General features: G+C 35.0%; 1 protein-coding gene across 1 annotated transcript in view; it reads left to right on the top strand.

The window, feature by feature from the left end:
- Positions 1-14,396, top strand: part of MALRD1 (MAM and LDL receptor class A domain containing 1) — a 253,692-nt gene that overhangs the window by 84,990 nt on the left and 154,306 nt on the right. Inside the window, exons 21-23 of the mRNA XM_032182284.1 lie at positions 7,244-7,400; positions 11,086-11,196; positions 12,211-12,424. Of these exons, the coding sequence (XP_032038175.1) occupies positions 7,244-7,400; positions 11,086-11,196; positions 12,211-12,424 (482 nt within the window). The remainder of the gene's footprint in view (positions 1-7,243; positions 7,401-11,085; positions 11,197-12,210; positions 12,425-14,396) is intronic.

The following is a 14,396-nucleotide window of genomic DNA, read 5'->3' as shown; positions in this document are numbered from 1 at the left end:
TTTTTATCCTGTAATCAGAACCTGTTTTATAAAGACAATTCCCAAAGCAGCTCAAATGCATTTAAAATATATGAAACTGATTTGAAAGAACTTATATTAAAAATAATTGTCTGTGTTCCAACCAAAAGGAGGAAGAAAAAAAAAAAAGAAAAAAAAAGCCCCTATTAAGAAATAACTTCTTGAAGACACAAACCAAACCTCATTGCAATATACCACAAGAAATGCTTGCAATACCAATTCTGTGTCATTTTTATTGATGGGTGTCATCTGGGTAGATTCTGTTGCAACCTTTGTGGCCAAAAAGTGTGAAATGGTACAATCTTTTTTAAAGGCTTGTAATACAGGCTTTTATGTTTATACCTACTTAAATTTTTACCAGAATTTTCACATCATCTGCTTTTTGACACTATAAAAAAGAAATAATAGGAACCAACATAAAATGAAGCCAGAGTGATGGAAAGTTCAAAGTATCACAGTTTACAAACAACTTGTATAAGGTATTAAAATTTCAATACTATACTTTGTTGACATCAACAAAAAATAACATCAGAATCTTTTTTTTTTTTTTTCTCATAAATATTTTAGTTTGAAAGAAAGAATGGAGGATTTTAATTCTCTCTTAGCTAATGAAAAAATCTCAGAAATTTGTGCAGAAATCTTTTGATGAAAAGTTTTCCAACTAGAAAATCTCAGTTCATGTAAGACTCAAATTATCCTGTATATACCTCCTTAACCTTGGCAAAAGTTTTGTCAGCTGATTACCTATGATCTTGGCAGAAAGTAAACAGATACAGTAACAGTAAACAGTTAATTACCCCAACGCTGCTACCATCTTAAAGGATGCATGGCATGTGATAAATGCAACCTGAAGCCAATGTCTTGTCTGATTCAAACCACCACCTTGAGCTTTGATGCCCCATATTCTGCTGATATGTCAAGTGTGCTTATTTTGCATGTAAACTAGAGCTCTACTGTTGTTCTACTAGTTTTAGCAGTCAGTTTTAGTTTAGTTTAGACCACCGGACTGATACTGGATCACTGGCTAAGCAGATCTTGGACAAATATTGTTGGAGAGCTGAAGAATAACGCTTTATAATTATATAATAGGCCCTGTATATCATAGACATGTCTTTGGGTCTCTGATTTACTGTATAGATTGTTTATCACACATTTTTTATATGCAGGAATATGTACCCAGGAAAATGGAAAAGAAACTGGTAGCTGCTGCTGTTTGAATGTCAAATTTTCTATCATGTGCTAATCATTGGCATGCTTACTCCTCTCAGGAAGCTGGAATTTCTATTTTGTTTGCCTTTTTGTTTTCTTGTTATACTTAAGAATTGGGAGAAATTGGAACTTACTTATGAAAAGGAGTTGTTTGCTCTCCAACCAGATTTAGATTTCACTCTAAATGAAAACCAGAGAGTAAAGGGTATCTTATGCATCCATCTAAACACTCAATCAGGGAATCACAAACAATTTGTGGAAGATACATAGATGAATTACCAAAATCTGAGAGATGTCCAACACTAAATGAAGTTAGATTTTAAACTTTCTGACTCTGTGTATAGGAAAGTTCAGCTGATTAATTTTTGATCTGCTTTCAAACATCACAATAATTACTACTGTGAAACAAGCAAGTCAGAACATGAGACTTTACCTGACAACACTACAGGTAAATAACATTTGCAGATTTCAGCTAGGTCTAGTTCTTTGGATGGGCTCCAACTGGTTGTTGTTGTTGTTAACACACCTGATCTTTCCCTCGTTATCAATTCCCATTTAGTGCTTTCAGTTCCCAGTGTTCTCCTGAATGCCTTGAAAGGGGAAATACAGCAAGGATCTTTTTATATATGCACGTTCTTTGCTAACACTATGTTAAAAGATACTTTCAGTATTAAGTTATTAACAAAATCACAGTATGAAAATATGCAAAGTTGCTTATGTTGAAATTTTTATATCCATTAAAATGTTGGCAATTTCCGTATGAAACTAATTAGGATAATTACACTGTCATAGGAATCTCACTATATAGGAAGTGCTTGCAGTACTGAGAAGAGGTAAAATTAATTATTTTCAAAGGGCAAATATCAAGATTTTAATGAAACCTATTGTTGCTGCCAACACTTTAAGAGTCAGCATACTTATTATGCTGAATTTCAGCACTTGCATAAGATATACAGGCAATGTCAGATTTACTCACCTTCATATCAAGAAGTCAAGATCATTGATTTCTAGAGATCTTGTTTAAAGAATAATAATAATAATAGAAGTGGGGAGTAGTTTTTGGAATAGGAAAGAAAGGAATTTAAGGAGGGGTCAGGTCAGTAAATTGTGCAATCACAGAATCATAGGATGGCTTGGGTTGGAAAGAACCTTATAGATCATCCATGCCATGGGCAGGGATGCCACCCACCAGATCAGGTTGCTCAAAGCCCCATCCAGCCTGGCCTTGAACACCTCCAGGGATAGGGCATCCACAGCTTCTCTGGACAACCTGTGCCAATGCCTCACCACCCTCTGAGTGAAGAATTTCTTCCTAACCTCTAATCTGAATCTTTTAGTTTAAAACCATTCCCCCTTGTCCTGTCATTGTCTGCCTGAGCAAAAAAGTTGCTCTTCTTGTTTTTTATAAGACCTCGTTTAAGTCATGAAAAGCTACAACAAGGTTTCCCCAGAGCCTTCTCTTCTCCAGGCTGAATATCCCCACCTATCTCAGCCTGTCTTCACAGGAGAATGAATAAAGAAACTATTACATTTTCTGAAAATCATTCAAAGAATAAAGATGGGGAAGAAGAGAAAAACTTTTGTACAAAGTAAGAAAGACTGATATTTTTGGGTTTATGGAAAGTTTTGGAATACCGAATGACTGCATATATATGCCAACTAAGAAATAGTTCACTTTAAAGTCACAGCTTGGCAGACTGAACAGGGGATCACATACGTATTAGCTGCCTCTGCTATAAAGGATACATCTGTAGGGGATGCCAGTACTCTAACATGTGAACTATATGCCAATGTAATTTCTTATTGCTTCTTTCAAACTCTTCTCCCTATTGTATGTTTATCTTCCTGTAAATTCTATGTTTCTATGCCAGCCATCTTAAAGACTTTATAAATATAGAGATTCCTTTGCTCTGTGAGCAAATGTGCTACAAGTTAATGTCAGTGACATTAGCAGAAAGCTTTCCTTTTAAACAGCAACATAGATAGATAGGTCATCAGTGATAAGAGTGAAGATTACATAAACAAGGATGCTCTCCACAGATTTATCTAGCCCCTTCTGATCTTTCCATTTTTCTTTACTTTCCTGCACATACTTAATATTCTCTTGCAACCACATACTCTCCCTGTGACCTACCCACTGTGTGGGTAGCACTCAAGTGTATCACCAAAGGGACCTTAATCTGGTTTACTAGTTTTAAATGTAACCTTATAGTGAACACTGAAACAAGGGCAAAAATAATATTGAGTATGCACTATGGGACATGAATTATCTAGACAGATATGATTTTAGAATGCTTCAGACTGAATGCACCAAATAAGAGATGGATGTCTGAATTTCATCAGAGCACAGATTGTACCCTACTGCTCTTTCAAACTAATCTCACTGAGAGGTCTGAACTTGATACTGAACATTCTGGGAAGTAAGAGGTTTTTAAGTGTTATTGCTTTTCAGACCTCTTTATCATTCTGCTGAGTTTAAACAGCCCTCTTGAATGTTGTTCTAAATATTGTACTGATAGTCTTAGGACACTGAAAACATGAATTTCCAGCAGCAGAGTAAATTCTGAATTTTTAAGTGTTTTTGCAAACCTTAAGAGAACTGGATATTCTTCTATCTCTAGGCAAGACTCCAGTAGAAAACTCAGAGCTGAGGGACAAAAAAAAAAATGACAAAAGAAATTAAATATTACTACATTGAAGCAACATCTTTCTTCAGAAGAAAAGAGGGAAATGAATGAATATTTCAAATTCAAACTTGCTTGAAAAATCTGTAACCTATGTAGGTTTCTACTTCAGTTGTCACTGCAGCTTATTAGAAGCTGTTTTAACAAAAATGTTTTATTACTTTTTATTTTGGATTTAGTATTACTGAAGGCTTTAGTATTACCCTAAGGCTTGTATATATTTTATTCTATTTTGTGCTTATTTTCTGAGTAGTTCACTTCTAACTTTCTCAAGGATGATGTAAATGAACGTAGTAATTATAAAGATGTCTAAATTGCCAGGATAAAAGGATAGTAATTCAGGACGTATGGATTTCCTTCCTTGAGATACAGCTCTTAACATTCAGTATTATTTTATTTTTAGAAATTCAAAGTATCTAGGCCCCCTTTTCCCATGAAAGGTTGGACCTGATGGTCTTTCAAGGTTTCCCAACTCTTCTGTGGTTCTATGATTCTGTGATAAAAGAAAAGCTTTAGAGCCAGTCCTCTCTTCTGCTTCTGAATGAAAACAAAAATAAGATTGTGGGAAGATTCAGATTTTCCCAGGTCATACATTTTTCCCTAGAACACTACCAGAACAACACCTCTTATCTTTACCAACAATCCCTAGAGGTTTCACCTTTAATGTGTCTGACCTATGCCAAATGAAGGTTTGACCCACATTTTGAGATTTGTTTTTAAAACATTTTTACTCCTTCAGAAATACGTACCTGTATATTGCTCAGAAATGGTTTTTGTTTGTTTGTTTTTCTATAAAATTTTGGGCTTTTCTTTTATAAGAAAGGAACATTATAATTCTTCAGAGTGGATAACTATTTTATGGGTTGCAGTAGAAGATGTTAACTCTGATCATGACAATGACTTTCTTGCAAGTATCTGATTTCTATCTAAACATTGGAAACCCACCCCACAGACTATTGAATTTTTATGTAAAAGTCTTCGTTTTTGATTATGAATCATATGTACTTCATGTTCTCCAATTAGCATGTAAGAAACTGTCTGCAAAATGATGTTATCTTTTCCTGCATAAATTCCTTTATGAGATATTTTAGTATTCCACTTAATATTTAAATAAAGCAAATATATTAACAGTTTAGAGAATCATTTTCCCTGGCTAAAAATAAATTATGGGAATAACCCACTTCTTTTCACTAATTTACACACATCTTTAACAATATCTACAAAAAGAATTATTCTCTCATTCTTGCATGTTAGATAAGGTTTGGGGAAACCTCCAGAAGGTGCTTAATGACCAAAGGATTGTACTGTGGCTGATTAACTAACTCGTAGAAGTGCTCCCACTCTTACTGATCCATGGAAGTTATAATTACATGTTTCTTCAGCCCTGCTGAAGGACGTAGACTATAATTTCTGTACTAAAAAGATTTATAGTGTCAGAATTGTCTGCAATTTTCATCTACTAAAATATTTTCTGTACTTTCCCATAGTTAAAGCAGTTATCTGTTTAATCTATTTTTTTTCCTGATAGGAGACCAGGGAAGGTGGAAGCAGTACTCTACATAACAAGCAGTGAACCAGATGCTGATTTGCAAAGATTTTTCAAGGGCTGTTTTATGTCAGTGGTTATTACTAGGTTTTAATTTTCCCTTTGAAGGAAAATTTTAGCGGTCTTTTCTGTCAAGAAAGAGAAAGAGATGGAACAGGATTTTCATTTAAATATATGTTTATGAGCAACCATAGGAAGTACTATAACCTAAAGGAGATACTGTGCAAAATTCTTTGCCCTGCGCTACCCAGGAAGATCAAGCTATTTTCAGACCATCAGTCTGTCACTGGTCATATTAGATATAAGTTACTGCATACTTGATTCTAAGGATGAAAGAATGAATTAACAGACTTCAAATCCTCAGAGGAAATTGCTGTGAATATAGAGATAATTTTACCTGTTTCTAGCCTGTCTTATACTATGTAGTACCTCTAGTTAGATTATGCTACTCCTAAAATGACTGAATATAAGGTGCAATTCAGACTCTCCTTGACCTACAAGTTATGTACCTTAATACATGTATGCTATTTGTTATTATTAAATGCTAATTATTATACACAGAAAAAATAATCTACAAACTTTGTGGTAACTTTACAATGATAAACCTGTATGTGCTGATGTCAGATTTATTTTATCATTTAAATAGTACATGTTGAGTTCAATGTAAGCATTCTAATCTGAGAGTTTTTTTCAAATTACTATTTTTTTAATTTATAACATCTTTTAAAGAAAAAAATTGCTTATCAGATTTTTTCAAAGAGACTTCAAGACATTATTGAAAAAAAAAAAGGTTTTGCAATATTTGTTTAATATTGCTGGCACAGCAAAGACAGCTAAGTTACTGCTGAGTCATACCACAGACAACAGTGTTATAGACCTTTATGTTGTTCTAAGTCTAACTACTTAGAGCAGTCTTGTGAATTAAAAATATGTTCTTAAATCTGTACCTTGTAGTCCTCGCCATTCCTATTTGCAAAAACTTCCAGTCTGGGAAGAACCTCTGGGTATACCCCACATTTCTCTTGGCAGTGCCTTCTCACGATTGTAGTGATGCTACTTTTCGGAGCTGTAGCTCAGAGCTTGGCCAAACAGGCAAACTGAAAATCCAGGAAATCCTAATAAAGGTATTTCAGGTAAGGACCTTTTAAGAAATATAGGTCCTATAGTCAAGTCTATAAGCCCTTGCTGGAAAGGATCTTTTCAGCAATGGAGTGTGTAGCATCTCCATTAAAGAGAACAGAATCTTGTATTTGGTCAACAGCCACTTTTTTTCTTTGAAAGGAAAGTGTTTCAGGAACCAAATATGAGCAACCCAGAACCCTAAAACTCTCTGCATATGCTCAGAATCTGATGTATACCACACAGGCAGCCTTGTCTTTCCCAGCAGGAAGAGTTTCACCCAATATCTTGGGATTTCTTAACTTCAAGCAGGAAAATATCCATGTATACCCCAGCTTTGAGTAGGCCTTTACTTTTCTTGATGAAGGAGGATGGATGGGTGACGTGGGGGAGGATGGGCTCAAAGGCCCTCCAGCTGCTGTGATGGGACACTGTGGGTAAAGGCAGTCTTCAGCTCTGTATTTTGTCTGGATGTGATATAAAAGTACTAGATGACCTTTCAAGGGATTTCATGGAATTCTGGTAATACACGGATTAAAGGGCATCCAGACACTCAGCTAGAAAGTTCTATATCTGGATAAAGAAATATTACCACTTCAATATGACTTTAACTTAATGTTGATTAAATATTATCTTTTAATAAATTAGTATCTTTCTCTCTGAACAGGTATACTGTAGAAGGCTGGTATTTGTTTGCAGACAGCTCGAATGGAGAATTTGGTCACACTGCTGACATCGCTACTCCAGTCATCTCCCTTACGGGGCCCAAGTGCAAAATCGTGTTCTGGAACCATATGAATGGTTCAACAGTAGGTTCTCTGGAGGTATGGGGATATTCTTTATTTTGATTTATCCTTACTCTATGAAATTGCTGGGAAATTAATGTTTTGTCATTTAGTTTCATTAGAGATGAGGCTGCTAGTAAACAAAAATGAATAATTGCTAACACTCTACTGCTCTCAATATGTTAAGATTTGAAGGAAGCATTAGTTGTGTAAACTGTGGAAAATATAAGTTTCTACAGCACACCAAAATGATGACCTTTATACATGTATCATGGTTGGAACTTCTGTGTAGGCAAAAGTCTTGTACTGTATAATACCCCTTAACTGAGAATCATCAGTATGTATTTGGAAATTGAGGTTTTTGGCTGATTGTGGGAGTTAGAAAAAAGCAGTAGTTTCAAAATTCACAGTGAAATTTTGTAGAAACGCCTTATTGCTATGTTATTCCTTCAAAAGCGTAACATATATTTTTCAATAGTTAATTATATTAATGTAAGAAACTTTGAGTCATTTCTAGGACTTAACAATAACAAGCTTTCTTAGCAATACCATTTTCTACACTCCATTTAAAATAAAAATACTTCTGTAAAGGAAATCTAACTGTTCAGCAGCTTATAGATCAAATGAGTCACTGCAAAGTGACTGAATAAACAGCAAAGTTGTTCTCAACATTTTTTTTCCACACATCATATTAAGTAAACAGAATTTCCCATGAGTGTTACACAATAACTTACAGCATCATAAATGTTTTTTTAAAAAATACTCAGGTTATAATACCCAATCGTGTGCAGTGAGTATCAAATTAGTTGTGGCCAGTGAATTTATTTTATTAATAAATTCTCACTCTCAGTTACTCTGAATAATAATAATAAAAACATATATAATAAAAGCTGGCAGAATTCAACCATTTTGAAGGTGAAATTAAAATGTATGTTGACAGTAGAGAACTAGGTGTCCTCCAGCCAATGCATTTGTCTTGCTAGGTATTCAGAGGAAGCATATTTTGTGTTTCCTTGAATTTTTAAACAATTTTTTTAAAATATCACTGAATTTCTCCAAAGTAATAGAGATCTTCCTAGGGCACTGGCAGGTATTCAAATTTCAGTTCATCAGAATTAGGGGGAGTTCAGAGTATAAAGATGATTTGTCCTCAGTTTAAGGTTTTGGGACAAATCAATGTGTTTTGACTTCTTTCCATTTGCCCCAGTGTCCCAGAGCTTCTGAAGTGTGCAGGCATCCATGTTACTTCGAAGTAAGTCCACAGATGCTTTTGCAGAAATTAACAGCCCAGTTAATCACAGGATGAAGGTACCACCACAAAAGACAAACATAGTGAGATTTTTTTTTCTCTCAGTTCCAACCGCTGCCTCTAGTAGGAGACTATGTCCCTCTATTATGTAATTGACTTTCCCCCCTCTCTAACTTAGTTGATTTTAAGATGTACCAAAGGAAAATCACAATACCATTTAATTTTAAATATTGTAAATAAACATTGTAAACATTGTAAATTGTAGCATTTCAATTGCTTCATTATTGTGGTGGTTTCACCTTAACTGGCAAGTAAACTCCACCACATTGCTTTCTGACTCCACATCTTCAAAGGAAAAGGGAGAGAAAATAGCATGGAAAAGGGATCGATGGTTGAGATAAGGACACGGAGGTTGCTTAACAATTGCCATTATGGGCAAAACAGGGACAGCATAGGGAGGTTAATGTAATTTATTGCCTGTTACTAACTAGTCTAGAGCAGGGAGAAACTAAAACCAAACTGAAAACACCTTTCCCTCACCATCTCCTCTACCTTCTCTCCCCAAACAGAGCAGGGGAACAGAGAATGGGGGCTATGGTTAATCCCTAATGCTTTCTTAAATCTGCTCTCACAGAGGCACAAACAACATCGCTTATTGGCTTGGCTCTGACCACGTCCCTTTTGGAGCCAGCTGGAGCTGGATCTGATCTGACATGGGGCAGCTGCTGGGCTCTCCTTAGAGAGAGAAAATATAATTATTTATTTATTTTATTTATTTTCTTTTAAATATTATAAGTATTATACAATTTTGAATCTTTTCTGTGGCTGAATATCACTGATGTTCTTCTGTTAGTCTCCCTCATGACTATCACATTTTTATTTAGTTCACAAGTTTGGATTATTCCATCTTAGTCTGTGTCTATACCATCAAATGTAATGTAAATGTTGAAAGCTCCTGCTACTTGCATGAGTGTATGTCTTCCTGTGTTTCTGTGGCTTTCTTAAACACTGATTAGTTGTCACTTTATTGTGCAACTTCAGTTTGAATAATTGTTGGAAACATTTTTGTCTGGTTTCTATTGCTAACTCTACCAAAGAATTAGAAGCCATTTTTCAACAACTTGCAAAGCTTTCAGGTAAATTAGGGTACAGAGAAGCCCTGGATTTTAATAGGATATAAATTTATGGGCATGTTCAACTTTAAAATTGTAACCTTTAGCATGATATGAGAGAAAATATGAATTACTGATGAAGGAATTGGTTTTAATAATTTAGTAGGTAATGTACAGTTTGTGGAAAATTGTACTCTGTCTTTATTGGCCCAAACATTCATATTTATATTCATACACCTGTAGAGGCATGTATGTAAGAGTAAGAAAAATCTCTTATTCAGCACCCCATATTCTCTCAAATAATATCTGTAACCTCTGTTTTTCTACATTTTTATTTTTTTTGCCTTAAAATTCATGTCTTCTGGAGCAGTTTTCTTGTCTATAAAGCCAGGTGTCATTTTGTTTTCCATTCCATTCAGAAGCATTGGTTTCTTTTGTTCCTATGGAATGAAAATTCTTCACTGGGATGATCTGCTATTTGCTTGCCAGAACTTACCTGTTATACAATACCATGCACACACATGGGACTACATAAATTTTCAAAAAAAGCATGTTTTTCATTTCAAAAATATGTGGGCAATCCTAAAAAGATTACACAAAGTAGCAATAAATCCTTGGAAGCAGAAGTGGTACAAGCAACTGGTGAACTGATAAACTGGTGAACTGAGTACTCTGTGATTACTGATTGAAGGCACAACTTGACACATCATCAAACTCTGATCGGGTTGTTATTAGCTCAGATGAATTTGGATGCCTGAGAGGATGGAGTAAAGCATATGTAAGACTTTGTGCTAATGTGCTAATGTTGAAGTTAGGTTTCTCCAGTTCAATGGCTATTCAAAGGCTTATAGGTATTTGTGAGTCTTCTGTTATCCAAACAAGTAAAATATGATCTTAAGAAGGGAAGAACAAATTTTTATCTGTAGGGAAAAAAAATAAAAAAATCATTCATATGATCATATAGAATCAGGACATTAAATCTCTTCTGGAATTACAATGTAGCAATCTAATGCCATGTAGTAAATGCATGAACTATTAATATGTGTTGTTAGTGCTGATTTCCATGTTTTACAAATGGATCTTGACCCTTTCCTGAGCAATTTTTATTTGTGGTTAACTGTTCCAGCTAAATTAGTGGGTGAATTAACCTGGGTAAGTCCCAGAGCAGAGTGTGTTCATGAGCAGATCAGAAAGTTTTAAAGCATTATTTGAATAGTGGCTTACACTGGCAAATCCCTTTGTGCTTGATATTTAATGTTGGTACAGAGATCAATTATACAGGATACTCTAGACAAAATTAAGGAACCTGCAGTGTGTTGGTAATGGAAAGATTTTTTGTGACCAGTAATTATTTCCTTTTCAGGTACTCTGTAAAACTGGTAACAAGACTTCTAAACTATGGACCCAAAGTGGCACCCAAGGTCCACAATGGAACAGAGCAGAAGTGTTCTTGGGAATTCGCTCAAATTTTCAGGTGTGTATTCATGTTTTATGTTCTCTCCAGACAGTTTGGCTTTAGATACTTTCATTATTTGCTTTTACCCTCTTATTTCCCTTCCTCACCCCCACTCCCCGCCCCCCCCCCCCCCCCCCCCCCCCCCCCCCCCCCCCCCCCCCCCCCCCCCCCCCCCCCCCCCCCCCCCCCCCCCCCCCCCCCCCCCCGGCTCTGTCTCCCCTTCTGAATAACAACAACAAAAAAAAGTAATATTTTTGGCTGTCTGTTCATTTACCTGAACTGAACACAAGTTTTCGTAAATTTCTCACTCTCTTCGATTTTAGACAGACATTTAAGACAGAATTCCCTTCTATCCTTGAAACTGACTTGGTTTAGAACCATTCCACTTCCTTCTCTTTAGTGTGCAGTAGAATTGTATTTTTGCATTTGATTGAGAAAAAAAAAAGAGTCTTGAGCATGATATCCACTTTGAAATATGATCTGATCCTTCAGCACCTTAGAGATGGTTAGTCATGAGTATGCCATGCTTAATTTTATCATTCTAAAACAAGCAAACAAACAAACAAAACCCAAACAACAACAAAAACTCAACCAACCACCACCAACAACAAAACAACAACAAAATAAAACAAACAGAGAGACAGGCTGGAACATTTAAAAATATGTTATATTGCCCTTCTGTCTTGGATGGCTTTTAACTGAACTTTAACTAGTAACTTTCATGGGAATAACGGGTGAAAGATTAATATATTTCACGCTTTGCAGAAGTAAGTGGAACCCTTGCTATTAATTCAGGAACAGCAGGAGCTAGTATCTATTTGTATTACCCATTTTCTTTCCTGTGGTAATGGTCCTTCAATAACTGTAGTGACAGATCTGTACACACAGCGGTACAAGCATGCATAGGACAATGCTACAAGAATAAGAATTGACCACTTCCAAGATTTGAAGGAACAATTGTTTTCTGTTCTATTCATGTTGCATGCATATCTTACCCATGCTTCACTGTAATATCTCTATAATTTTTATTAGATTATTTTCAGGACAAAACGTGGTGTCAGTTACATGGGAGATGTGGCAGTGGATGATATTACTTTTGAAGATTGTTCCCCTTTGCTCATCCCAGACAGACCTTGCACATTACAGGAATTCACATGTGCCAACAAGTACTGCATCCCAAAGGATAATCTTTGTGATTTTGTAAATGATTGTGCAGATAACTCAGATGAGAGCTCTGCCATTTGCAGTAAGTATGGTAGTTTTTTAAAACATAATTATCACAAATAACCATGCCTGTTGTGAATTGTTAATACTTGAACACTGCTGGCAGCTCATCACCAAAGACAGCAAAGATGAAGGTAATAATTTAATTATATTATTTGGCTTTTATGGATTTTAAATTACTATTATTTACTTTGAAATAATATGATGGAAAATAAAAAGTGCTGTTAGTGAATTTCTCTACTGTCTTTAAAAGCACAGTAAAAATCTGCTTTCCATATGAAAAGAATGTATTAAAGCTGAAAAAATGTATGAAGTATAATATCTTTGGGATATAGGGAGTTACCTTCTTTGATATTTCAAGGATTGCCAGATCTCTTAGCAAATTATTTTAGTATGAATACAGTACAATTTTAGTTTTACGAGAGATATCAAGAAACAGCATCTGTAGTATTGGATACAAAGAATGGTGTTTAATAAGAAATGGGTTTTCCTCTGGAGAAAAGGATCACATATATTGTTTAGGTAGTACTAACACTTTCTTTTTTTTTCTCATAAAATTGTAGAAAATTCTCACACAATCAAATCTCCATTGTTTGCTACAGTATGAAAAGTAGCCTCATTTTTATGGAGGTTATGAACACAATTTATCAATTTCTTAGTGAATACAGTTCTGTGAAGCAAAGGTACACAAATCCACTGATATCATTTGAAGTGGAGCTACTAGGCAAAGAAACTATGTTTTTTGACTGGCTTTCTTACTAATAAACTTTTTCCAAACCAGGGACAGCATGTCACTAAGTTATTTAATAGAATTTTCAGTAACAACAACAGGAACTGGACTTTAATTTTGGCTTTCCCTTACTTTTCTTTTTTTTCCCTTTTCCCTTTCTCTTTTCCTTTTTTCCTTGTTTTCACCCCAAACTTGAAATATTTTATGAAAACATTTTAAGTTTTCACTATGTACTGAAGAATTTTGGTTTCCTTTCTTGGTACTGCCTTATATATTTAATAAAATAGAAATGTATAACAGCAATTGCTGAAAATATTCTTTTTGCAAAAATGGCATACACATTTATCACAATACATATTGTGATGACAAAAAAAGATTTCATTGTCATCATAATTAATTAGTTTCATGACCTGTTTTTTTCTAGTCAGCCCATTTCAAAGATGACCTATAAAGTTTTTATTTTTAGGTCACAAACCAGGACAAATCATCCCAAGGCTAATATTTCAACTACGAGGTGGTGGACTTTATTAATTTCCTACCACATTTCCTACCACACTGACTGTAAGGCTAGTACCCTGAACACAGAAAAAGGCTAGTTATGCTTTCACAGCTTTTTCATAAGACAGACTGCCTCTGAAGAGACCAACTTTAGGAAGCACGTATTTACGCGTTGTGACATCTTTTCATTCCTTGCAGCTAGCAGAGAAGAGCTGTTTTATCATTGCTGACCCATAGAATAATAGATTGAATAATTGAAACTTAGAAGGAAATGCATTAGTACAGTTAAAAATGACAGGAAACACTACATAGGTATGCATGGCAACTGTGTTTAAAAAACATGAAAATTGTGTAGTTTCAAGACTTCTCCAAAGCACCTTTTAGCAGTAAGCCTTCATGGATCACTACCCCTAACCACAGATGTTGTTTGCTATGTATACAAAGAGTCGTCATAACCTAGTTAATGAAATATGAAATATTGAAAACAAACTAGTCCCTAATCTCTGTAATATTCCTGAAATTCTAAACTGTTAATAGGACCATATCACATGCTGATACTCACAAAGTCTAATTAGCAATGTCTAGATATAACCTAGATGCTGAGATATAAACTATGCCTCATAAAGTTGCTAAATTACTATTGAGAGATCTGTACCTTGTTTTTGTTTTCTTTCTTGAAAGTTCTTTTTAGCTAGCTGCATGACTTCAATGCTGTAAAATAATTCAAGTATACTCTTTTACAGAGCTATTGAGGACCCCAATGTTT

The sequence above is a fragment of the Aythya fuligula genome, chromosome 2 (assembly GCF_009819795.1).
Source record: "Aythya fuligula isolate bAytFul2 chromosome 2, bAytFul2.pri, whole genome shotgun sequence".
NCBI lineage: Eukaryota > Metazoa > Chordata > Aves > Anseriformes > Anatidae > Aythya > Aythya fuligula.
This window is presented reverse-complemented; position numbering and strand designations above follow the sequence as displayed.